Source organism: Takifugu rubripes, chromosome 16 (assembly GCF_901000725.2).
Source record: "Takifugu rubripes chromosome 16, fTakRub1.2, whole genome shotgun sequence".
Taxonomy (NCBI): domain Eukaryota; kingdom Metazoa; phylum Chordata; class Actinopteri; order Tetraodontiformes; family Tetraodontidae; genus Takifugu; species Takifugu rubripes.
The window spans coordinates 9,528,779-9,555,015 of NC_042300.1; the positions used below are offsets into that span (position 1 = coordinate 9,528,779).

A 26,237-nucleotide genomic window follows, 5' to 3' on the forward strand; every position below is an offset into this window, starting at 1 on the left:
AATCCCGTTTCTAGGGACTTCATCAACCTCACTCCTTTAACCAGGTGCGCAAAGCTTGATAGAGTCAATTTTTTAGATAAAGCAACGTTGGCAACGTCAAAATACAAATGTATTTGTAGGAGTAAATTATTTTTTGCGGCCCAGATTCTATTTTTTATCTAGAAGCAAAAAGTGTGACATTGGCACCAAAGAAAACAGTTGATATAATGTGTATTTACACAGTTAAACAAATGCAGATTTATATTATATTAGAGATAATTGAAACCGAAAAATAGAAGCAACCCACCAATACTCACAAGCTAATCAAATAGGTTACAATAGAACGATGTGATTCTGTCTCCATTAGCCTGAAAACCATCAGGAGTTGTGCATGTTAAAATGGCATCATCCTTTTGAAACCACCCAAACAGGTCATTAAAATGTCAGTGTCAAAAATGTTTCTGAAAGTCTGAGATGTTTGTTACAAGCGGAATATTTTTTTATTCCAAAACCTCTTTACAATTTTCTAACCAGGAAATATGTGCAAGAGAGCAAAGATCCCCTCAGTCTCACCTCTGGAGGGTTTTTAATAGCACCCAGTCACACTGACAGCCTGCCAGGGGTCAATAAACAAACTCAAGTCTGTTCATCCACCAAGACCAAGAGCATAATCTGATGTAAAAATAAAGTTTGGCTGTTACGCAGTACAGTTTCCCTTCAGGGTCAGTTATTACGTTTATTCAGAGCATTGAAATGAAAGCTTGGAAATTGATAGAATCACTTAGCAAATCATACCAATTTCTTACAATTACTTTTAAAAAAATCAACAATCTTTCTCCGGGATTTTATTAAGCTTTCTTCATGGTAAAACAACACATTTCATGTGAGAAAAATACAATATATTACAGTAAAATTAACAGTTGATGTGCTATGGCATTAAATATAACGTGCGAAATAGTGCACTTTTTTTCTGCAGAGAAATACAAGAAAATCCTGCTCAAATGTATCCTTCAAGTTAAAATATTCGTGTCAATGATTATGCACCATTATTCCTTTCCGTCATCTTTTATAACAGAGCATTCACCGAACCCCTGGACTTCTCTCCACCAGCACCACCTGTGTTGCAGTAAGCCGCGCACCATGTGATAAGTGAGGGGAGGGGGTCCACACTGTCCTGAAAAGAGTTTGCTGGTCCTCGCTCCTCATCACTCCTGATCCAGGCCACCCCGGGGCGGAGCTGCGCTGTCGAGCTTCATATCTGGACCCTCTGGATACTGAATATTCAAAACAGAGAAAAACCTCTCGTGGTTATCCAGGAAGGCTGTGCCGTCTGTTTTCACGGGAGAAATAAAAGTTCACTTTTGTGGTTGTTCGCCATGGGAGCAGCAGAGAGCTCAGTGCAGCGGGACGCGACGAGCCAGGAGGATGCGTCAGTGTCAGCCTCCGCCGCGGAGCTGAGCGCCATCCAGGAGGGAGGCGGCGCCCTGGAGAGCAAGGTACAGCCAGACCACTGTCCGCCGTTCATCCGTGTAAACCTGCTCCCAAATGCGGTTGTTTATGCCCTCCGCCTGTGTTCACACCCGCAATCCTCCTCTAGATCCAGTGTTGAAATTTGTGCGCATCACGCTCCATGTGCGCAACCGCAGTTTTCTGCTGAGTAATGGGACGAGCTGTCTGCAGCCCTGCAGCCGCGGCAGCAGTCCATATACACACTGACATGCACACGCGTCACCTGGACGCCACAGAAACGCCACCGCGGCTGTCTGAGGGCGCCATTAGCGCTGAAACTGAAGGACAGACTTTCCACAATAAAAGACACTGAAAATGAAACCAGACCGGACTCAACGGTAGATTAAACCCGCTGAGGTCCTCATCATGCCACACGTGTTGATTTAAAACATTTGAATCAGAGCAAATTTCCACTTGAATGTAATAATGAATGGTTTAAGGTAAAAATGCTGCTGTGAGCGCAGGTGCTTCACCGACGTGTGCCGCTCAGGTTCCTCAGGGCCAACATTTGCAAACCTTTGTATGGACGACTGGCTTTGGATCGTGTGAGTGACTGCACCCGTCACCTCGGTGTAAATTACACAGCATGGTGCGAATGAATATTTGGGAAGCTCCTGTTAATAACTGGGTTTCGCCACCTGCTCTCGTCACAGCTCCTACCAGCTCTACTGAGCTTTAAGGTCGGCGGGTCAGATCCGCTTCTCACCCAAGGATTTGTGATAAAGGGACTGAAATGGATGAGTGCTCAGATTAAGATTTGATGGAGTTGAAACTGGCTGCTGCGTCTCTTGAGAATGTGTGTTGGGTTGGGAATGGGAATTTCTGCACTGATTATGTTGATCTTCTCTAATAAGAATAATCAAATTCATGTCAGGACATGTGCCAGTCTTTAAACACTTTACAGACACCCAATGTGCATTTTCCCCCCCCAAAATACATATTTGAGATAATATTTATTTCTTTGTTTTGCTGCATGAAACAAAACATGTTTTTTTTGCCCTTAAATGATTCCACTATTATTGTTATTTTTGTTATATCAACTTCTGGTCATCTGGTCTGAAATACCAGATTAGATGGGTAGATTATCTAAAATAATCTAGTTAGGGACCAGATTTCTTTTTGTTTCAGATGGTGCTGCAGGCAGAAGGGACAAAGCTCTCCCACATACTGTGTATGAGTCTATGTTTACTATTAATGAGAAGAAAATTCCAGGAATTTCACCTCACCAGGAGCCATAATAAATATCAACGCATTTGCAATACACGTAAGTCATAAGCGGGCAATTAGAAACATACGTGACCACCTGAACACGAGACCTCCCTCTCGTGTCCACTTCTTCCACCCTGACAGCTGGAGCAGGTGACTCCAATGATCCAAGATGGATGTTACGTAAGATAATGTGCTAATTAACGTAGGAACATTGCTGCATAATGGGCTGCAGATGATCAGATGCTGCTGTGGCTCTGATTATCTTGTTTATCGGAGAGAAAGAAGGAGAATAAGTTGGGAGTGGGGCAAAGGGGTCAGACAGAAGCTCCATTCAGGATAACTCAGGACAAGCTGGGGGCCCCCGTGTGTGCTGGGCTAACACAAGACGGAAGGAATGAACGTGGAGAGAGAGGTGGAGTAAAAAGAGGGAAAGCTAGAGGGGCACCTGTCAGGCTGACATGAAAAGCCGCGTGTTGCCGTCTTACCTCCTACCTGGCGCGGCGGGTGGTGCTGGCAGGGGCGGAGCCAGGAGCACAGTTGTTTAATTCACTGAAATCACCCACTTCCAATTAAACGTTCCATTAGGGAAAAAAAACAGTAAAACCAGTTTACGACAAGCTTAATCCAATCAGACAGGTTACAGCTGGAAGTCAACAGGATGCAATAAAAACCAGCCTTTTCACAGTCACCATCCATCCATCCATCCATCCATCCATCCATCCATCCATCCATCCATCCATCCATCCATCCATCCATCCACCCATCCAACAATCCATCCATCCATCCATCCATCCATCCATGAAGAGAATGTGGACACTTCAATGTGAGGAAAACAATATAAACGCCAGGATCCTTGAAATCTAGTCTCCACGTCCCCCCGTCTTCCCTTTTTATTGTCTGACAGCAGCCTGGTGACTTGTGTCTCAAAGAGGGAATCATATTTATGTGTTCTTTTCTCTTGTCCTTGATGGGAAATAACAGGAAGTGGTTTGCTGCTGATTAATCTGTCCTCGACCAGACTCTCTCAGATGGACCGCCAGCTCCATTACTGTCTAAAACAGAGCCTCTTTGTTCCAATCCCAACCCTGCCCCCATCAATTTATTGCATTTATTAACAAGCCCAGCCGACGGTGGCGGCGCACCACAAGGTTACGTAATATTTCAGAAGAGATTTCTCTCCATTTGCATTTCTTGCAAAGGATATTGTAAAAAGGCTCCAGCATGCATTCATCCCAATAAAAGTTAGTTGTTGCCACATATTTGCAGTACGTCTTCATAATGTAACCTGCTGTGGACGCAGGACATGCGACCACACTCACGTGGAGGCTAAATTTAGGACTGAAAATGAGCTTTTATTGAGTTAAGGTGCTGTCTGTGCACAGGCGTTCATCCGTTTCCTCCTCTCTGACTGATGGAGGTGTGGGCAGCTGCTGACCCTTATCAGTGATGTTCTTATTGATGAGCCCTGGCCAGCGGCCACTGGCCTCCTCACCGCCCCGCAGGGATCGTTACACCTACTTTGTTCCAATCAATCATTCTGATTGGAGGTACCAGCAGCCAGAGCTGCCTACATTTTATTATTGCTTCACGAGTTTAGGGAGCTCAGAGGATGTAGCCGAGGAGACGGGAGGATCCTGCTAATGCACCGATGGATCGACGTTTACCTCGTCCAGCTCTTCAATTATTCTGGAATTAGATGTGACACAAGCTCATTAAGGTTATATTCGTATTTCCTGCTGGAGATATTCCTATAAATTATAAACTAATCAGCTCCAAATTGGATTGTTTTTTAATATGAATGTTTCTTCGACGTCAAAAGAGATTAAGGATATTTATCGCATGTTTGCATGTTTACAGAAGGCGACGTCTCCCTCCGTTTGGGTCCGGACGGGCTTTTTACTGCAATGTTGTGCTTAAAATAATCCCTCTTCTGTTTCTACTCTCCTGGCCTTTTCTCTCTTTTTCAAATCTTTCTGTACGTGCGCCTGCACTCTCCCACTCAGCATTCGAGCCGATTTTTCTTGACCGTTTTACACGTCTTGAGCAAAATGGCCACCGTGCACGTGGGTGCAGGAGTCCCCAGGTTACTGGTGTCATTTGTCCTCATCCTCAGGAAGCAGGACCACGTTGTTGATTCCCACTTCATACAACTGTTCGGATGTTGAGATAAGCTCCCCGGTCCTCTCATCATCCCCTGCACTCTTGCTCCTTCAGTGCGTCAGGAGGTATTTTTAAGCTCTGACGGAGGTGTGCTCTCCTCTTCATCTCTTGTTCTGCCTTTTCTGCCTCCCCCCACTTTTTTTTTTTTTTGCACATCCATTTTTCATCAGTCGTGGTCCTGATGCAGCATTAACTGCTTCACCGAGCACAGTGTGTGTGTGTGTGTGTGTGTGTGTGTGTGTGTGTGTGTGTGTGTGTGTCTGAGAGAGAGAGAGAGCTTTTCAAGGGCAAACAGTGACTCGCCAGGCTTGAGCAGCTGCCATCTTGCTGAATCTACAGTATCATGTGGTTTCACTGCATTTCTAATTCCTGTGACTAAGCACATGACTCCACAACATAGCCAATAACCAGTAACTTATTGAGCACAACAGAGCAGCATTGGAAGGTAATTACAGTCTTTACGTATAATCACTGTGCCCTTTTTACCCTTTTATGTTTGTAAGAGCATAAAATATAATAATATTTCTAGGTCCGATCAATGAGTGGCCGGTGTTTTGAAGCAGATACGATCACACGTCTGATGGTGACTTTATAAAAATCTGTGTGGAAAAAGGACCAGACAAGTCGTCTCCAGGGGGATCGTTTGTCTTTTCCAGCTTTGATGCAACAGTGCTGAGCCTCCGTGACTCCCCAACATGAAGGAAAAGGTGAAGGATGTGTCCTTTATCACTACAAAGCTTCATCTTTCGGCCGAAAGGAATCTACTTCACCCGGTTCCTCGTCATTGCCATCAGAAACTTATCAAAATAATGACGCTATAAATAAGAGTAACGGCTTTTTTTTCTGTGATTATTAACAAAGAAAGGGTTCGCGCTGACTCGCTGCCACAGGATGAATCAGGGGCGCGTGACACAAATCACAGCACTACAGCTATTAATCTGATTTTAATCACATGAAAATAATTTTTTCCCAGTTTAAATTCAGGTTGTTTTTTTGAAACAGGTTGGTGAGATTCTTGAATGTAATTACAGCTCTCTCAGAAGACTCCATTTTCTTTTTAATTAAGGTGGTTCAGGAGCTTCTGGGTACACGGCAAAGAGAGCATGTGCTCGTCTGTGTTCAACACAATCACATTTCAGTCTAGGTTCTATTAATCCGATAAAGCCCAGCTTTTTTCCTCTTCATTGTTTATGCTTCTGAGGCACGTTGGAGCTAGGCAAACAGCTGATGGAGCTGATCGGAGCGATTTCATTTGAAAGTTTTGCAACTGCTATTTTCAGCAGGTAAATGGACATAATGAGATGAGGGGAGAAAACGGATTTATTTCTTTCACATGCTGTTTTTAACTGCATCTAAATACTGCAAACCAGTCTTTAAAAAGTCCCCTGACTGCCTTGTGTTGTCATCATTAACGGGGCCCTTGATATTTATAGACTAATTTAAATGTTTATTTTCTGGATTAAAAAAAGCATTATTTTCAAGAAAGCTTGCAAGGTATTTTATGTAATGTTGTATATATAGTGAATAACGGAAATCTGTGACCCTGAATGTTGTTTCAGCGACCAAACCCGAGATCAAGTGAGACAGTAATCTGAGAGTAATTTGAGGCCTAAAGCCAAAACAAACAGTCTGGTTTAACTGTGTCAGTAATTAGAACCATATTTATAGTGTCTGGACACGTTCCAGACACCTTCGTTACAGACCTCTTCTTTTCGCACATGGGACTCTGGAGCTCAGATGCTTATCAAGGCTCAGAGATATTTGGAGTTTCAGGACGTGGGGGTCATTTGTTGTTTCAACCCACTTCTAGAGGCACGCCTGCGGGGTCAAACGCCGGCCAGTGTGGCTCAAACGTGAAGGTATCCTGGGGGGTCCTTCCTGGGCCAGGTTGTTGGGGTCCATTTGCCGTTGTCGTTTGTAACAGGCGTACAGATGAAGGTGCGAGGGTGATGGAAAGCACACAGGTTTGTGGGAGGTATGTAGAGACTCGGTTGGACAACGCGGTCCTGGAATGCCAGTCAACAGGTGAGAGGAGCGTTTGCTGCTTTTCCTTTAGGTTTTTTCTGCCATGACATCGCGCACGGGAAACAAACTGCAATGAAACAGCTGCTCATCAAGCCGAATAAATGTAAAATAAATATTAGACTGGCTTTTTCTCTCAGGCTGAGCTGAGCTTATTCTGACATGAACTGCAAATGGCCAGAGAACCAAAGATTTGACATCACTAGTGTGTATATATACGGTATATATGTGTGTGTGTGCGTGTTATAATGCCAATGCCATTATAACGTTAGGCCAAGATGACACAGCTTACAGCTACTGAACACACAGTGCTAATTTTTATTTAAAATAACACCAAGTCACAGTGCAGGATCCCATTAACAGGTCCAGTAGGACGAGCTGAACACAAGCTTTCTGTTGGCTCTCCAAATACTCTTGATTGCCGTGAGCAACTGTAGAAATATGATAGAGTACGCTGCTGATTTTATGCTTGAAGAAATGTAAACATGACTAATAATAATGTTTTTGACTGTTTACACGAGGCTTTGGTGTGGATTTATGTGATTGATATTGGGCTAAACATTTGAACTTGTTTGTCTTTTTAAGAACCGGGCCTCATCCCAGCCTGGGTGGATCCAGTGATCCACATATTTCACTTGGCACAGGCTTTTTACATCACGTATCACACCAGATGTTGCATCACCGACTCCGGTCCTGAACTTTTAAACTGTATTTTGACAGGCGGTGCAGGACGATTTCTTCCTCCTCCTCTTCAGCCAAGCCGCACGTCGAATGGATCCTCTAAACCCGTCCATTAAAGCGACGCCACTGCGAGTATGGGAGGTTTTCCATATACAGCGCTAGACTGTGTGTTTGCACAAGCTGTCGGATTTATCGAGACGAGTGCCTCTTTTCCTGAAAACGGCCGTAAATAAAGTCAGAGCTGCGCCGTACGTGGGGCTGAGCTGGACTAAAAGAGGGAATGATGCTCACTTTCCACAACATTGTAAATCTGTCGTCGGGACCTGAAGTGACGCAGTCAGACTTGGTTCATTTCAGGAGCGCTTTTAAACTCACACACACTCACACACACTCACACACACGTGCAGGTACCCACAGCGGGAGCATCTGAGCAGAGGATTGTGGGAAGAGTGAGAGTGCTGTTTGGGGGTCTTGTCAGACTTTAATCTTTGGTATGATGTGAATGTTGGGGTCAGGGATAATAGATGGAGAGCTGCCAGGGGTGAGTAGACATGAAGGGGGGGGGGGGGGGGGGGGGGGGGGGGGGACGTGATGGTTGAACTGCTCCCATCAGACATGACTGAAATGTTTACCAGGAAAAGCTCCTGCAGCTCATTTGAACCTCCTTTTATAGCTCGAACCATCAGGATGGAAGTGTTTCACACAAAATTTGAGTTGAAAGTAAGGTTGACAGGCCTATTTATGTCTTATTTACGAGACCTTTTGCTCCTCTCGTGTGGTACTGCTCAAATTAGCAACGTATTAGCGCATCTTAGTGTAAAGAAACAGGGCTGACATTCCTGAGCCACTCGGAGCGTAACACCAAACTACTTTATATTTAGGTCGATTGCACAGCATCTGAATGTAAATAACATATCACTAGTATAAGAATGAACAATTGTTTAAGTGTCAAAAATATCTTCCCATTATTTTAAAGGACTCTCTTAGCATTCTTAACAAATAAACAATAGTGAATAATTTTAAATGTAAGTAAATAATTGCTATGATGTCTTTATTTCCTCTCGCTTTTCTATCTTCTCTGTCCTCCGTCTCCCTGTGGTTTTATCTCTCCCATTCACGATGACATCCTCCTCCTTTCGTGCGCTCTGTCTGCACCTCAGGGGTCAGGGGTCGCGAGGTTAACTGCCGCCGTCCAACTACGACCCAGCTGAGGGTCTTTAAGCCTGTTACCGCCTACCGTGATTCTGCTTACGCGTGCACAAGAACTCTGGGAATAACCCTGACGTGATAACTGCAGCTGTCCATTCTTAACAAAGCCAAAATCTTTTTTTTTTCCCCCGTTTATCAAAATCACCAGATTTGCAGTAAATAAAGGCCATTTGAAGTCCTGCTCTGTGACAGATGTAATTTGGCATTCATTCTTTTTTTTTCCACTGACCCCCACCTCCTGCACTCTTATGTTTGGCTTACTATCTGTTCTGTTGCCTTCAGGTGATTTAGGAGAGGGTGCAGCAGTTCTGTCCCGGAGCCCCTAATCGTAGAGAATCAGGGGTTGGGGGGCGTGAAACTAGCTTTAACTGAGAGAAATAACAACAAAAGTAGCAAAGCAGAGAGTGAAAACAACAGAAATTCTCTTCATCCTTCTTAGCATCATTTTTGGGCAAGTCCAAATGCGTCTGTCGGTCTTTGTGGCAAACCATGTCGTCCAGACAGCCATGTGGAAAATGCACAGTTGGCAGTGAAGTTCAACATACTCTATCTGGGACACGAGAGGAATTCGGAGCAGCTCGCCAGCTATCAGCTTACGGGTCCGGGTCAGCTCCAGTTTATATCAGCTGTAAACCAAAGTGACATTTTTTTCTTCTGTGATACGAGTCAATGCAATCGGACTCCACGGTCGTATATGTGGGTTATACTGAGTTGGAACTCATCTGCTGCTCTTCCAGATCCAAAACAGCAGTTGTTTTAGTGATAGAAAGCCAAGAAATACACCTTTTTTCGGTTGTTAATGTCGTCTAGGAGCTGCTGTCAATCACTGAGCGACCAGTTTATTCCGTCCAACACGTGTGTTTTTCCAGGGTCTGTGGGAACTTGGGGACACATATGGTGAAAGGGTGAAAAACTTCAGGGAAATGGGCTAAAATAAGGCCAGAGTCAGGTGTTTTGGGGTCCGTGGAGGTTTCTACGGCAAGGGCGAGGAATCCTGGGCATGCCAACCATGAGACGTTGGGGTAGGGCGGGGTCATTGCGGGTCCAGAGGTCATCAGATGGCTCAAAGCTCAGGTCTGCATGGTTATAATTACAGCAGCATCCTGCTTTCTCACAAATGCGCCTGTTATCGTAAACACAAGTGCCCCTTTAAAACAAATGTCAGGCTTCAGATTTCTTCAGCGTTTGCGCTTCTTCTATCAGTGGGAGGAGGAGATTATCTCATCTCTGCGTGATGCTGCTGAATTAAACTGGCTCCAGAATTCTCTGACTCTGACTAAGCTCATTTTTGTTTGTGGCATGGGGAGCCACACACTGATAAGGTGTTTGTGCTTCTCCCTTCCCCCTACCTTCGCCCTCCCACTGGACGTTTTCATCATTTAGCAAGTCCCCCCCAAAACCTGTCGCAGGTCTCCCCGGCGGTGTCATTTTTCAGGGCTTTCCTAGAGGAGCTGTGGCTGGTGGGAACGCAGCCTGATGAGTCCATTAGTAAGATTAGCAGCTCTGTTGGGAGGCTCTGGTTCCCTCTCCCCTGGTCTGGACACACAATGCTCTGGCCTGCCTGCCATTGTCTGACTGTCACTGGGTGCTGATCGCAGCCAGAGACCCTGTCAGGACCCTGATCCTCTGATAAAATACTGCCAGACAACTGTGCTGTTGTAGGTGACACGCATGTATTGAAGCATCCGCTTGTGTAGAATGCACTTGTTGTAACATCAGTGTGTTTCTCTGCCTGACATTTGACCTTTGTGACCCGATGTGAATTTTGTGCTGCTCAAACTATATAAGGATGCGTATCAGCAGGCCACACCAAGTAAGGCCCTGACTGTCCAGGCGGGTTAATTTACTGATCATAAAACTTAAAACCAAAGTACCAGGATTCAGTTTAACACACATTTCCGGTCTCACGCAGTGTGTTTATGTGCATGAAAAGGCCTCAAACATTGAGAAAAAGCTTCTCTCAACTTATCTTCTCTCTTTATTTCTTCAAGGCGATGCAGAAAAATGGGCAAATCTCCAGCATGAGCAGCTTGAACGGACACTCAGAGGACAACACGCTGGCAGAAGGTGTGTGTGTGTGTGTGTGTGTGTGTGTATCTGTCTGTCTGTCATGTGTTGTTTGTTTGCAGTGTGTTGAAGAAATAATGGCAGCGTGTGAGTTTGTTGTTGGGGATTTTCTGCTGTTGTTTCAGCGGCAGCAGAAGGTAAGCCTGTGTGTGTGGGGTCTGTTTTCAGTGTGTGTGTGTGTGTGTGTGTGTGTGTGTGTGTGATTGGGTGACCGTCTTCGAAATTTTGCAAGATCTCTTTAACTCTTAAACAATCATTTTTTGTCAACACCAGTAAGACACTGCACTTTACATCCTCCAGATGCTACGTATTTCTCATTTTCCTTCAGGTCTTAGGAAAATAAGTGACGGTTTACATATGGACTCATTCAATTTCTCTTGTGTAACACTGAATTTGCAAGGTTAAATCCTCACTACAACCAGATGCCGTAAACAGTCAAAACTTTGGAACAAGTGGAACAGTTCACTGCACACTTGGGACTCATTTTTAAATTCTAATCTGGGATCATCTTTAACTAAACCTAAACGAACAGAATCAGATTCTGCCACTTAAACATTTGCAGCAACCTGCTGTCCCTGTGCAGCTGCACTCACCATGTTTGCTTATTGTCTTTGCCCCCCCCCCCCCCCCAATCTGGGAGGGCAGCAGGGTCCCGGACACCCTCCCTAAATATTTAGCAGGCCATGACCTAGACCCTGCATGAAGCAATCTGTGCCCCGGAGCGCAGAGAGTAACCTTATACTACATAAAACACAGAGATATGTCACACACCACTCAAATAACCTGTTTAATAAGCTACTTAATGAAGCATTTCTTCACTGATGGAGTAACTTAATACAGCATTTCTAAGCGGTTGTGTTCCGCAGCGTCTGGGAGAGGAACGAGGCCTTTACTGTGAAGAGTTTGATCACAGAGAGATGAGAGGAGAAAAGGAGAATTATCTCAGCCCTTCGCTTCTATACCTCATAGGCAGCCTGATAAAGCCAGCGCTGCATTGTGGGAAGACAGGAAGCTAAGAATTATCTGTCTGATAGCAGCGAAAGTCAGACCGCAGATCAAAAGAAGGGCATACGAGCCGTAATCTCTCCTATCAGGGAGGGCGGAACGTTTGAACGGCAGCAGCTCAAACACAAAGATTGCTTCCCAGCATCTTTTAACTTTGAAAATTTAAGTTCTGAATGAATATTTTGTTAGCAATTTGTTATTTTTACTTCACTTTAAAGGAGGACAAAAGAAGATTTGACTTTTACTAAAGTTCCCTAAGAAGATTTCAAGTTCCATTAGTAAATAGTAACTTCTAGTAGAAGCCCCAGTCCGTAACAGCCATGTTGGCTCCTTTAAATTCTGCTCCCATCTCTGCCCTGACGGAGCACTTTTATCCACAGTTATCTGCCGTCTCCCCCAGGTTTGCATCAGTGTGTCCTTGTGAACACACAGGACCGCTGCTGTCTTTGGCCCCTCATCAAATCACCACGCTCATGTGAAAACCCGACTGCAAAGGTGGTGTCGAACAAGAGCAGCCGCACTAAAACCAGGTCACAATTCTGTCGGCTGCTCCTTAGAAAAAAACTTATTTCTGTCTGTACCTCAGGACTGCTGGGGAATGGAGAGCAAGAACAGATGGCTGTGCCGTTTATGAGAATTCAAATATTTTCTGAGGAAATGAAAGAAGAAATGTGGGTGAACACAGTTTGAAGGTCATTCTGAAAAATTGCGTAACCTCATTCCAGATGCTCAGGACTGAATTTTAAGTGCAACTTCCCAAAGAAGAAGAGGACTAAAATAGACAACGATGAAGACAGAAACAGCTCATTTTTTTCGAGATTAATCTCGCGTTAAGGAACCACGTGGTCCCCCTCCTAACGCACATCTGCATCCATGCGTCGGCTACATCTGCTTGAGTTCAGGGTGTGGGCTGACGGGGGAGTGGGAGTCCAAGCGCTGACATCATAGCTGATGTCATTCACCGGCCTGAGCGATGATGGTCCCTTCCAGATGTCCCGCAGGCGCTGTGGATGGAGCCTTTCTGGACGGACTGAAACTGCATATCTCTGCACTCACTAAATCCGTGACTAAAGCAAGTTGCGTACGTGCAGAGCGCAGCAGAACCTGGGATTTTGTCTCCATGCAATCATGGAAACTTGTGCATTTTGAGTTGTATCACACTGGCTGCAATAAAGCAGCAATTAGAGCCAAGATCGGATGTTTTTGTCAAGGATACGCACAGCCAAATGCTGTAGTAGTCTGAGTAAAGTAGGACGCGTTTTTCAATCTCTCTTAGTCCCGAGAGTGTTGTCAGAATGATTCACCGCCTTCGTGCTCCACTTTTCATTTTGAGGCTCTTCCAGGTGTTAATTTTAACAAGGTTTATGGGTTGTGGTCCGCTTGTGTGTTTGTGTGCAGATATGATTTGGCTTCAGGGTGGAATTACTCACACCGGTCTCGGGGGAAGCGCAGGGCCGCGTTGCTAAAACCTACATCATGCCTGTGGAAGGAGCCTCTCCCTTCTTTGTCTGATCTGTGCCAGCAAAGCTTTGCGCCGTGCCGTCAATCATAACACATTCCAGCCGCCAGATTGTCCCCTTTTGGATCTCCGGCCTCATTTGCAATACCTTTCGGCTTCTACCACGATGTTCCTGTGCACTTTTTTCTGTTGTTTGCACTCAGGTTGCGAGGAAATCTTTAGACTTATACCACAAATGAGCTGCAAAATTTAAGTCATATATACCCAAGTATACTTTTTAAAACTCCACAGTACTTATAATGCAGCTAAACTGGACCTGTAGTCTCAGTTATACATTAAAAGTCATGTGACAGAAGCCCTCAGGACTCTTCTGTGTCTGTCGGAGTCCCTCTCATCTTTTCCGTCATCAGAGAACCTAATCTGGATCCTTAACCCCTGACCGCCCACAGGCACTCAGAGCAATGAGAAAATGGACCAGGAATGTGACATAGCCCTCCACCCCTGTTCCTTTTAAATGGTGTGACCCCCCCCCCCACGTTGAAAATAATAATTCAATTTTCATTATGCACAGGTCAACGGAAATGATGGTGGACGCACTGCTCACCCCAACGATAAAATGAGGCAGTCGTCGGCTTCGGTTCAGCTACTTTTCCTGATGGACGTTTTTTTATGTGATGGATCCAGCATAAGTAATAGATCTCTGCCGAACTGACCATAAAGAGAGTTATGCATTAATAATGGGGTCGGGATGATGGAAAAGAGGAAGAAGTGGTGATGGTGTGTAGAGCAGTGACATGTAACTGGCACGGAGCAGGAAACCTCGTCTGTGCCCCGGGGGTGCGATGAGCAATCAGACCCATTATTTTACAGAATTCCTGCTCAAATCGAACAAAGCACAACGTTTCTTGTAATCGGAAGTCATTCCATATTTATGTCCCCAATTTGAACAATTTGCTGGCTACTGGTGGATGGGGTGATTCATAATAACAACTGAAATGCCAAATTGCTGGTGCAGATATTTCAGGAATGCAAATAGAACAGATGGCATGGGCCGGCTAAACATATCCCAGTGGGGGAAACGCTGCACTGCACCATATTTAAAAGCATTTTTGTTTTGTCTGCTTGGAAGACAGTCAGAAAGGGCGATTTTAAGAAGGAGCGGTTGTTTAGCAGCTTTGAACAGGACTGAATATTGAAGCGCAGCAACAGGCTCATTGTGTAATGTTCAGACTCAGCAGCTAATGAGTGACTGGACAGAGTACGTCATGATGTGTACCTCGAGGAAATGGGGGAGAGGAAGAGGAAACGGTGATGTCAAGAAAGCGGAGTTTCCTGCCCGGCGTCCTTATCCACATCTTCCGGCCCACACGCAAACAGGATTATAGCTGGGATGGGGGTTTGTGAAGGTTTAGGGGACAGACGGGGAAAGTGGGAGAAAGGGAGACGGATTAAAGAGGGCTGGGGCGCCGATGTGAGAAGTTGCAAAAATAGAGGTACTAAATTGGCCTCTCTGATGTGGGGGCAGTTTCACACCCTCGCACACATCGTTTCCCCTTCCTCCAATTATTTCGGCATCGCCCTCCCCTGTTCTTGGAAGAATACGAGGGGTTTTCGTCTCTACTGTCCCGATGATGTCATCCACTTCTTTGCAAGGAACAAAAAGGCCGGAACCTCCCAGAACCCCAACCCCCCACCCCAGGCGTAGGTCATTCAAGACCCCCTCCTCACACATTCCTGAAGTTAGGCACGTTTTTTTGATTTAGCCAGATACGTGTGGAGTCATCCTGTCACGCATTTTAATCACAAAATACTCTCGCTCATTTAGCGCCCTGGTGTCTCCTTTTATTACTTCAACAAATATTCCCGTCTGCTCGTTGCTAGAATCACTGTTTCAGCGTTTCGCTTCCCGGCTTCCCTTTGTTTTGCGGACGTTCTCTAACTCACAGCTTCGACCTCAAATTGAAGCAATGTGATTTTTGAAAAAAATTTTGGGTAGGGTGCGATATTCAAAACTATCTTCATCCAATGGATGTTCCTCACATAATTTAAGCCACATTTCCCCAAACTTTAACCTGATATTGCTGAAATCTTTGGAAACCCTCCACGCAAACTTAAACCCAGGGTGATTATTCGTGTAATTGATAGCAGAAACCCAAAGAAAGCTCCAGCGAAAACAAATGACACTGGAATAAATGGAATAACGTGTTTGTGATTCCTCTAAACGTTATCTAACGTTAACGGCTCCTCCTCTGTTGCCACAATCCATACGCTGCGCTGCACGCGTTATTTTCTCACGGACAGCGGCCTGAAGCCCTCGCCACATTCAAATCTCTCAGGATGTATGAACGTTCAGGAATGTGGCCGCTTTGTATGAAGCACACTAAGGAAGTCGTGAGGGTCAGAAGGAAGATGTGGGCCGAGTCCACAGCGGGACTCTGGCCCTATTTTTTTTTTAAATTCCTTCAAGTCTGACTCACTGTCCATTCAGCATCAGCATTCATTGTGCCGTAAAGTACATACAGTGAAATGCCGACTGGGTGAGTCAGCCATAATTGAATGGCTCAGCACTGTGTCACAATGACATTTTTTATTAAATTACTGACTAAATGAAGAGGCCTCTTCATGCTAGACCCCGCCCTTATTCACCAATGTGATAAAATGTCTAAATAAACTCAAAACATATTAGTTTTGGGACTTTCTCCTTGGGTCTATTTATTTATTTTGTCCCATCTTGTCCCTTGGGTCCTGATGAAAGATTCGGCCTTGGTTTTCTTCATTTACACATTAGAAACGCAAGAAAATGTTTTAAGACACAGCGACCTATCTTCTGCTTCTATAAGTAAAGCCATGGATTTGCTTGGCTGGGGGTGCCTTTCAGACAGTACTTGATTATTGCTGTTATCACCCCTTTGGGAGGCTTTTCACTGGAATTCACACATTCCTCTGGGACAATGCTGAAGTGTGACAGATCTGATTATGTTGGTGTTTACCTGAGGATTTATCTGCATTCTTTCCACCCCCCCCGCCCACTCAGACAAAAGATGATTTAAATAGATCTGCATTGGGTTAACACAGTTTGGGTTTCGTACAAGTGAATAAAGATGTTTGGAGTTTTTATGGAACGCTAGTTTCATCTTATGTTCTACTAGCTTGGCCTGTAGATGAAATAAGAAAGTGGGCCGGGTCTTTTTATTTCATAGTATTTTATAGGTTGGCGACACATAAATGTCAGAGGTGAACTTCAACCCCCCCACACCGCTCCTACTAAATGTGATATACAACAGTTAGAGAAATATGCATGATTGCGATGATAGCATGATTTCTGGTTTAGCTCCGATCGACTGGATGTAGAGGGTGGGTGAGATGGGGAGGAGGGGGCTTATTCAGAACAGCTGAAGAAAGGGAGGGGGAGGGAGGAAGGGGGAGACAGGGGTGGTCCTACCATGACACATGTGTCAGTCTTTTGAAATGTGTGTGGAGCTCTCTCTTCTCCTCATACTGTTTGAGACCACTGAAGCAGCGAGAGAGGGACAGATCTTCAGAGCAGAGTCAAGACTTAAGACAGGGGGCCAGTCGAAGACGCAGGGAAGTGACAGAAATCAGTCAGGATAAATCTTTAGAAAGCATCTCACCGATTTTGGTTTGACTGTGTTTTTTTTGCTGTTGGGTTTTTGAGAAATTGTTTTTGGACTATCTTCACCAATGCTTGGTACAATAACTCTAACAGGTAAGACAAGGGTTCTTCTCGGGTTACTGATTTGAGGTTGGGGTGATGTTCAGTTTTTAGTGGAGTTTTGAGTTACTTTATTGATGGTGAAGCGTAACTGGCCGTGGGTTCTCCTAAAATGAATGAGTGTAACCAGTGGCATTGTTGTGAGGGCGTGGCTGATGGCCACTGGGGTTTGTTGATCACGGCTGAGCGGTTTCACTCAGGGACAGTTTTGCTTTGTGCACTCCAGAACGTTTATGCATAAACCACTCGTTTTTAGCTTTTTGTATTCTGATTAGTAAGAGACTTGGTCACCAGTGTCTCACGCCAAATTTCTCTGGGAAAATAACATCACAGCAACAGCTGTCTGGAGAATGGCTCACAGAGCCTGGTTTCAGCCCACGCCAGGACCAGAAACAGTTCCCTGTGTCCCATCATGTGAAACTTTTCATTAGATTTAAGGGAGATCTCATATGGGTCATTTGGGTGCAGCGGGCAGGGTGGGAGGAGCGGGTGTGTGGATTTAATCACATTTAAGTAGTCAAAGTGGGACAATGGGTTCAGAATGACTACAGACAAACTTTACTATCTTTGTTTTTGCCCTACAAAAAGGAGGGTTGGGGGTGCCTGTACGTTTGGGGAGGGCGTGGGTAGACTCCCTTTAACTGACTTCTTTTGTTTAAAGGGTGTGTGCAACAGACAATTAATAGTGAGGATTTGCATATAATTGAGTGATTGTGAACGGTGAGAGAGCTGCTGCCACCTCAACCATCTGTAGCAACAGTTAGTTGTCTTCTGTGTCTTCTGTGCATCATTTCAGGCTGTGGTCGTTGGTTTGGTATGGAAACAACCTTCTTCCTTACTTTTAAGTATCCGAACATTGGTGTCTACATGCCCCCAGGGTTCTACCACCCATTCATCCCTTATCTGTCCCATCCTCACCCCCTATAGCCTCTCCCTTTACGCTCACATTCTTTCGGGTACAGTTGTTATTCAAATCACCCATCCTCCTCCTTCACACATTAACACCCTGGCCTAGAGGAGAATTGATGGAGGGAGGGTGAGGATGTTAAAAAGCGGTGTCCTCGTAAAAAAAAAAAACGGAGTTTGGCTGGAAAACAAGGATCAAAAAGAATGGAGAGATGCCAGCAGTCTGTAAAATCAACATGACTCCTGTTTTATGTTAAGGTAGACACACAAGGCCTGTGTTACTAACGGCCAGGCCCCTCCTACTTGCACATTTTTTAACTTCATGGGAAAATTTATTACGTGCGGCTTACTGTTAGTATAATTACAGGCACCCACAACTTTTGTAATTTGGGTACATAAGTTTAGTGTTTATGCTAAACGAGTTACAAATAAAGCAAATGACTGAAGGGTTTGTTTATGTTATCTGGGCGTCACCCATTGGACCGCGTAGCTACGGTCGGCTCAACACATGCAAAGTTGCCTGATAGTACTTGATAGTAGAAAAGTTGCTTCACTTCCACCACCTTTTTTTAAAGACCGGAGAGAGCTGGAAGGCTTTTGTGTTTGTATGTGTGTGATCCTTGTGAAGGGGGTGGGTTCCCATCCATCCTGCTGTGGAGGAATTTGGGTCAAGGGGATTGGGACTTATTTTCAGGAGGGGTAAGTTGGAGGAGCCTTCATTGTTTGGTTTGAATCCCACATCAACTCAATCTAAAATACCATTTAGCTAATAGCCAAGTAAGCAAATTTAGATAATGTTTAAAGCATCTTGAAATACCTTTGATCTCCATGCAGCATGAAAAATACGGCATATGGGGAGGATGGGTATATCTTCCAAAACGGTTTTTAATCTTTATTATGTACTTTAACAGAAAAGTGTTACAGGAATGCACAGTTGATCTGTATAATTTAGCAACGGATGCAGACATATGTGTTTGCATGGCTGCGTAATTGCTGTTTTCATAAGAGCCCAAGATTCGTGTTTAGTGTATTGAGTTCACATGATAATGATCACAATAAAAGCATTGGACTTCAGAAATCATCTTCTTAGTTAACTGTATGCAACTTAAACTGCTGGGCTAGACCTTAACGCCATTTGTGCTTTGCTGGGGTACCAGAAGAGACCATCTGGCACTTATTCCCTCAACATTTATTTGAATATGTGTGTATTTTTGGATTATTTGCAATTTTATCCAAGACTTCTACAGAAAGAGTCTTCTGGGGCCCAAATATAGCAGAAATCACGATGAATAAAATTGCGCATCAAAATTTATTTAAAAATCTCCAAGAATAGGCCAACATTTTCCATTACTTTTTCCCGCAAAAACTGATGATGTTATCACTGAAGTTTGGAACAAGGTTAGATGGAACAAATTGAGTTTTCTCAGACTTCGTTAGCCGCCTTAGAGAGGCGTTTTTCTTCTAATCTCCATATCCCACCAGGACACTTATTAATGACATAAAACATGCATTTACTTCAATTAAGGGATCCCCCATGTTAACAGCAGTCATGCAGACATTGTTAGTGATTTCTCAGTATGACCACTAACTGAACATCTGCTGAATATCTTGTCTTTTCTAGTGGGTCAGCCAGATGTGTCTGTGGCTCAGAAAGAGGAGGCTTCTGAAACTATGGATGCCATCCAGGATGAAGTTGCTCCTCAAGTGAATGAAGACAAAAAGGAGAAAGCAACTGACGATGCCAATGACATCTCGGTTGTTGAGGAGAAGGCAGCTGAAGAGAAAAGTGAAGATGCCAGTGAGGTGGGATTCAAGAAGATCTTCCGCTTTGTGGGTTTTAAGTTTACACTGAAGAAGGACAAAGTTGAGGAGGATCCAGTGAAGCTTTTGACGGTCAAGGATAAAGAAGAAGAAGAGGTAAGCAAAACTGAAGAGCCAACAAAGGAGGCAGAGGAAGCGATTGTGGAGGAGAGTGCAGCTGAAACAAAGGAAATCAAGGCAGAAGAATCCAATGCTGAAGTCATAGCAGATGGTGATAAAGCTGAAACTACTGAAAGTGTAAATGAAGCAGCAGTCAAGGAGGGTGATCCAGAGAAGGAACCAGATGCCACAGTGACAAGCCCAGAGAACTCCGTGTCACCTTTCAGAAAGCTGTTCAATACAGGACTCTTCTCTAACCTTAAAAAGAAAACCAGCATCAAAAAGACAAAAGAAGAAGAAAAGGAGGTGGCTCCTGAGGGAGAGACAGAAAAGAAAGAAGAGGCTGCTGCTGCTTCTGTTGATGCAAAAGAAGAGTTGAAGAGTGAAGCTGAGCAAGAGACAGAGAAGAAAGAGCCAGAAACAGAAACCACAGTTCAAGACAAAGCAGAGCCCAAAGAGGAAGCCAAAACAGGCCCTCCAGAGGAACTACAGGTCACACAAGAGGACAAAATTCAACCTTGTGTAGATGAAGAATCAGGCACAGTAGAGGTGACTTCTGAGGCTGAGCTACTAAGCTCACAAGAGAAGACAAAGGCAACAGGAAGCCCCCTGAAGAAGCTTTTTACTGGTGCTGGCTTGAAAAAACTTTCAACTAAGAAACAAAGGACCAAGAAGGAAACAGAGACCAAAGCGGATTCTGGGGAGGTCACAGCAGAACAACTTCAGTCTGCCACTGAGTCTGCAGAGGCCCCAAATCCCGATAGTGGCCCGTCATCTCCTGAAGAGTCCGGGGAGCATGCAGAGGTGCCCCAGATCGAATCAAGCCAAGAGAGCCGTGGTGAAGTTGCTGATGGAGAGAGGAAAAAGGAGGGTATCATTGCCTGGTCATCCTTTAAGAAACTTGTAATGCCCAAACGGCGAGTGAAACAGTCATCTGATAGTGATGAAGAAGCACCAGAGGAAAAACCAGGAAAGACAGCCACCCTGTCCTCGTCTGAGAGTGCGGCATTAACAGATAAGTGTGCTGAAGAGGAAACCAAGGAGGATCAGCCAACTGAGGAGACAGATAAAGTTGACACAGATAAAAATGCAGATAAACTTGAAAGCACCGAGGAGCCCAAAAAGAAAATGGACACCTCTGTTTCCTGGGAGGCCCTAATGTGTATGGGTGGACCAAAAAAGAGGACCAGAAAGACGTCCGATTCTGATGATGAGGAAACCAAGATAGACGAGGAATTGCAGCCAGCAGCAGAAGGTGAGCAGGAGGCCGAGGCTGCAATTGTCACTTCTCAGACTTCTGAATCTGATGGAAAGTTTGGCTCCTCGGGGGAGTCTGCTTGGGACACCCTGAAACGTGTAGTTATGCCTAAGCCTAAGGCAAAAGTTGAGGAAAAACCTGGGGACTCTCCAGAACAAGTCCAGTCAGACAACGAAACGCAAAAAGAGGAGTCATCCTTCTCTTTCAAGAAGTTTTTACCTGGACGAAGAAAAAAGAAGGCAGATAAACATCCTTCAGACCAGGGCTCAAGCGAGGACGACTCTGATACTCCAGCTGTGGTTCCTCTGTCAGAGTATAACGAACAAGTTGAAACAAAAGAAGAAGCAGTTGCAGAATCAGTTGCAGCCCAGGCTGATGTATCTGCTGATGATAGATCCCCTTCATGGATTCCAGCCGCGGTGGAGGAGACTGACCAACCAAATGAGCTGAGTGACATCGCAGAAGAGGCTGAGACAGCTGCCACATCGAAGTCGGTGGACACTGACATCGCAGAAGATGAAAGCGAGGACGAGCCTGCTGAGCCACCTAAACCTTCTCAGTATACAGGTCGTAGGCTTTCCAGAGCCGAGGTAAAACCTGTTGTTGAAGCTCCAACTGGAGAAACTACTCCTGTTGCTCAGAGTCCCAAACCAGACAATGCAGATGAGGTAAGAGAAGGCATCGATGTCCTGGTCAGTGAAATACCAGCCCAAACATCTGCAACTGTTAGCGATGTACCAATAGAGGTCGCATCTGAAAAAATAGAATATGAACCATCCACTGACACAGCAGAGGCCAAAATAAATACCCTCCTTGAGCCACATGCTAGAGAAGAGGCCATGGCAATCTGTACCGGACTGGGAACCAGGGAGATTGCCAAGTTAGCCCTGGAAAAACCTGCTATGCCCATCATTGAAAGTGTGGCTGTGGTTGGTAATATGCTAAGCACAGAGGTAGCAGTGGAAGACAAACCAGACAAATCAGCTGATGCAAATGTTGCAGAGGTTCCTTTACTGAGAGCCCAGGTACACCAAGTAGAAACCACGAGCCTTGAGCCTGCTGTTGAAACGTCCACAAATGACATATCAGTCATTCAAACGGCCAGTGAGTACGATGAGCCTGAAGTTGAAAACATTGGAATCGTTACCACTGTTGTAGAGGCTGAAATCCTTCAACCCATCACCACGAGCGAGACCTCCTCCAAAACCGTCTTTGTCAATTCCATCGCACCGACGACTGAAGAACCTGTTTGCACCAAACTCATCGAAGTCACAGAGCATACTATTGAAATGAAGGAGACAGACGTAGAGATACAAAAGCAATATGCCACACAGGAATACACCGCTTTGAATTTAGTAGCCGAGGCCATCAGCAAAACCACAAAGATCTCCGTGACAAAGGAGGCTGAAGTAGCCATCCCTGTGAGTGTTCCTGTTGAGGAGGTTCCTGTGATTACCAAAACCAAGGTCCTTGTTGGCCCCAAGCTTGATATTGGGGTTGACCAAGTAGAAATGGCAGATGTTGAGCCAATCCAGAATGAAGCAATCGAGGTGCAGGAGACTAGCGAATGTGTGTCGGCTGTAGAGAGTGAAGACCCTAATGTCGTCGTTGACCAGTGTCAAGAGAATGTGGAACAAATTGAGGCAGAAGTCCAAGAGGCAAGTGACATTGAAGCTCAGAGCATGGTGATTACCCAGGCTGTCATTCAAGATGCAGTGGATAAAGTATCAGAGGATGTTGAGGAGCCCAAGAAGCCGTCCACCCCGACAGCCAGCATCCCAACACCAGTTCAAGCTGAAGCAAGTACAGAGAAAGAGGTTGAGGTTTCCACTGAAACCGCCGAGATCACCGATATCCCAAACGTTCTGTCATGCGAAAAGTCACCTAAACCATTGTGTGTTGCCATGGAGTTAATAGACTTGGTTCCAGTAGAGACTGCAAACAGTCTCAGTGCTTCCAAAGAGGAAGAGGAAGACAAACCCCAGGAAGATGTAAAGCAGGCTGTGGAGGTACAACGGTGTAACGAAACGGTCATTCTAGAAGAGGTGAAGGAGATAGTTGAGGACCAGGAACAGAACAAGGAGGACACAGGAGTTCAAGGATCAGAAATAAAAGATGTAGTAGAAGAAGTAGAAAAAGTAAATGAGACAGAACAACCAAAATCTGAGGCCCCGGTGAAGGATGAAAACCTGAAAGCACTCGAGATCCACATGCCCGTCCAAGTGGTCTTACAGACAGCCCAGGTGATGGAGGACGTGACAGTGGAGGAAGAGGCTGCGGAGGAGTTTGACAGCAACGGTCCTGTGGTCAAAGACACCGGCCTGGACTTAAGGAGCACTGTAAGTCCAAGCAAACTGTCAAAGCTGGTGGAGGAACCGCATGTGATGCCTCCAGAGGATTCTGAACCCAGTCAAGTCGCAGAGGTGACCACCAGCCAACCAGAGGAGGAGGTAAAGTCACCTGAGAAGTGTGCACAGGTGATGGCGCAGGTGATCGAGGTGATCGAGGAGGCAGTTAAGGAGATTGAGCCTGTTATGGCCGACAACTTGGCAGCGTCATGAACAGGTGAGATGGTAAAATAATGACCTTTGATGAATTTTGAGTCTTAATCAGGCCTTCATTGTGAATTCTGCCATTTGATGCATGTTTACGTAACAACAGAAGAAAGAACCAGCATTTTTCAGCCTTATCCACCATTCTCATGGTGGCCCACCTTTGTTAGGAGGTGCAAGAGGGGGGTTTGCCCACATGTCAGATGAAAAAGCTTTTGTTTGGCCCACGAGTAACCAGGGGACCTTTGATATCAAAGCAGGAATGCCGCCGTTGACCCCTTCTTTGTAGGCCCGTGGTCGTATTGAGAAGCAGTGCGTGTGAGTGCAGATGAACTCGTGTTGAAAGACTGATTATGATTCCTCAGCTGCCTCCTCCTGTTTTCCTTCTGTCACAGTTTGAAGTCAAGAAACCAAATCAGAGCACACATATTTTAGAGCCCATCACAAAGGGCCGGAAGAGCTCCTGCAGGCTCTTGGTTCTCTCAGAAGTTTAATTGAATGTCAATTTAATAGTCACGTGACAGCGCTTTCAATTTTAATTCAGTTTACCAGTTTTGAAATGCAAATATGCAATTTTCAAGTACCTGTTAGTTGTGCTGTTCTGCATATTGAATATTAGAGATCAGAGAAAAAGACGGCGTGTACACAGAGATGTCTGATGATTGAATTGGAGATGACTGAAATGACCTTAACTGCTTTTGTTCACACCCACAGCCGAAGACGTGACACTGCTGGACTCGTCGTCTGCACCAGGAAACGAGTGACGGAGAGAAGATGAGTGAGAGAGAGGGGCAGCGAATGAGGCACTTCCACCCATGCTGCTCGCAGAGACGGAGCAAACGGCCACAACACTGTCTCCACCTCCCCTTATACAGCGCGACATGACACCCACGAGCACATCCTCAAACCCTGCACCCGCCCACACGAACACACACTCCACGGCACGTCAGCGACCCACCTGTCTCGTAAGCAGCGTGATGTGTCCTCCAGTCTCGGTGACTTTCCATCGCCCGCACTGCATGGGGTGAAAGTGTGTAACTCGCTTGAGCGTGCATGTGGGCCTGTGCCTGTTTGTGAATGTGTAGTGAGAATGAGATGTTACAAAAGGTGAACAAATGGAGGATTATTGTCTTGTATATTGTATTTATATCTTGATTACCACACATACACACACGACCTGGTCAATGTTTGAACATTGTTGCATATTTTTAAAGATTCCACTACTAACTTGTGAAACTTTTTTGTTTTTTGTTGTTATTGTTAGCAATATTATGGAAATAGGTTATTTTAACATATACTGACTGTTGCATACAAATAGGGGGTGTTCCGTGGTTTCAACTATCATATTTAAACTATGGTACAGATGTAATTCCGTTGTCAATCCAGAACCACTCGCTGGACACATTTGATTGTTATATTGTCACGCTAACAAACTGTTTCATGCAGAGGAGACAACAGTGGCTGCCTGTGGGGGAGTGAAAAGGACACTGTTACACACTGATTATCATTGTTTTTGTTATTATCATCATTATTATTAACGTCTCCTCTTCGTGAGAAAACAATATATTGTCGCCCTCTCTTGGCTATAACAGGTAGTGCCAGAATATAAAGGTTCAACGAGGTTCATAATGAAAACGAGTCTTAATACCTTAATATTTTTTTGTTCCCTTTTCCCCCTCCTCTAAATATCCAAGTTGAGGCAAAGGCACCAACACTGGCAGCATTGTACAGGACTGTGAAAACTATTTTTTATTCCTTTAAAAGCCAAATCAATCTAGGAAGAATCAGGGACTCATTGTCTTTCCATTACACCATACATGAGTTATTAGCAGCAATTCAAATTCCTAAAGCTTTTTCTACTCGATACATTTACATATTAGGGTTAAAGGTCATTTTGGAGGACTAAGTGTTTTAGGGATCCAGTTTTACCACCAAAGCAAATACACCAATGGGTTATTTTCCTACCAAATCAGTCCATCTTGCACTGTTGACAATTATCCTGAGTGCTTTTGAATCATTGATTTTAGCTCATACCAGCAGCATTTCCCTTTCTGACCAAACCAGAGGGAAATCAGGATGTCCTGACCCTCTCCAGGTCACTGACCTCCCTGTTCTTTGTCCCCAGAGAGTGTTGCACTCACACTCACGTTATATTAAAGAATAAAAGTGAAATACTTTAACAGTTTTGCATTGAATAAATCACTTAGATGGAGTGTTTTGCCCACTTGAACCTCTCCTGCTTTTTGTAACACACAGTAACTGTGAATCTAATAAAATTTGTACAGAATGTTTACTTACTGTATGAAATTAAAATTATATTGTTGTAATATTAACTCATAACTTGCAGGTATTAGCATATTTGTGTTGCATGGTTTTAGCTTTTATATTTTCCAAACTGTTGATAGTAAAAACTCAAGAAACTTGTCTATATTTCATTCAATAAAGTAAGCGAAAGTAAGAGGTGTGTTTGTCATTTCATCATAGAAATTTAGGAAAATATTTAATGTTCTATGACAAATAAAACTTGATGTCAGTATGGTCTCATGAAAGGTAATTTGGCCTGTGAAT

At 44.7% G+C, this 26,237-nt stretch overlaps 1 protein-coding gene and 1 long non-coding RNA gene across 3 annotated transcripts; one reads left to right on the plus strand and one right to left on the minus strand.

Moving 5' to 3' along the window:
- Positions 1-806: 806 nt before the first annotated feature.
- LOC115252895 (uncharacterized) lies at positions 807-1,472 on the minus strand. Its single transcript, XR_003891166.1, has 2 exons — positions 1,339-1,472; positions 807-1,253 (listed from the first exon to the last, which is right to left on the minus strand). It is a non-coding gene; the product is annotated as an uncharacterized lncRNA (long non-coding RNA).
- On the plus strand, positions 1,210-26,127 carry akap12b (A kinase (PRKA) anchor protein 12b). 2 transcript variants are annotated; one of them, XM_011612142.2, is made up of 4 exons: positions 1,210-1,475; positions 10,761-10,836; positions 19,561-23,682; positions 24,384-26,127. In XM_011612142.2, exons 1-3 carry the CDS (start codon positions 1,356-1,358, stop codon positions 23,676-23,678), a joined length of 4,314 nt encoding a protein of 1,437 aa, XP_011610444.2. In that variant the 5' UTR covers positions 1,210-1,355; the 3' UTR covers positions 23,679-23,682; positions 24,384-26,127. The 2 variants fall into 2 exon arrangements, with proteins under 2 accessions (XP_011610444.2, XP_029704962.1); XM_029849102.1 differs by lacking the exons at positions 1,210-1,475; positions 10,761-10,836 and adding an exon at positions 16,758-17,027.
- The last annotated feature ends 110 nt before the right edge of the window (positions 26,128-26,237 follow it).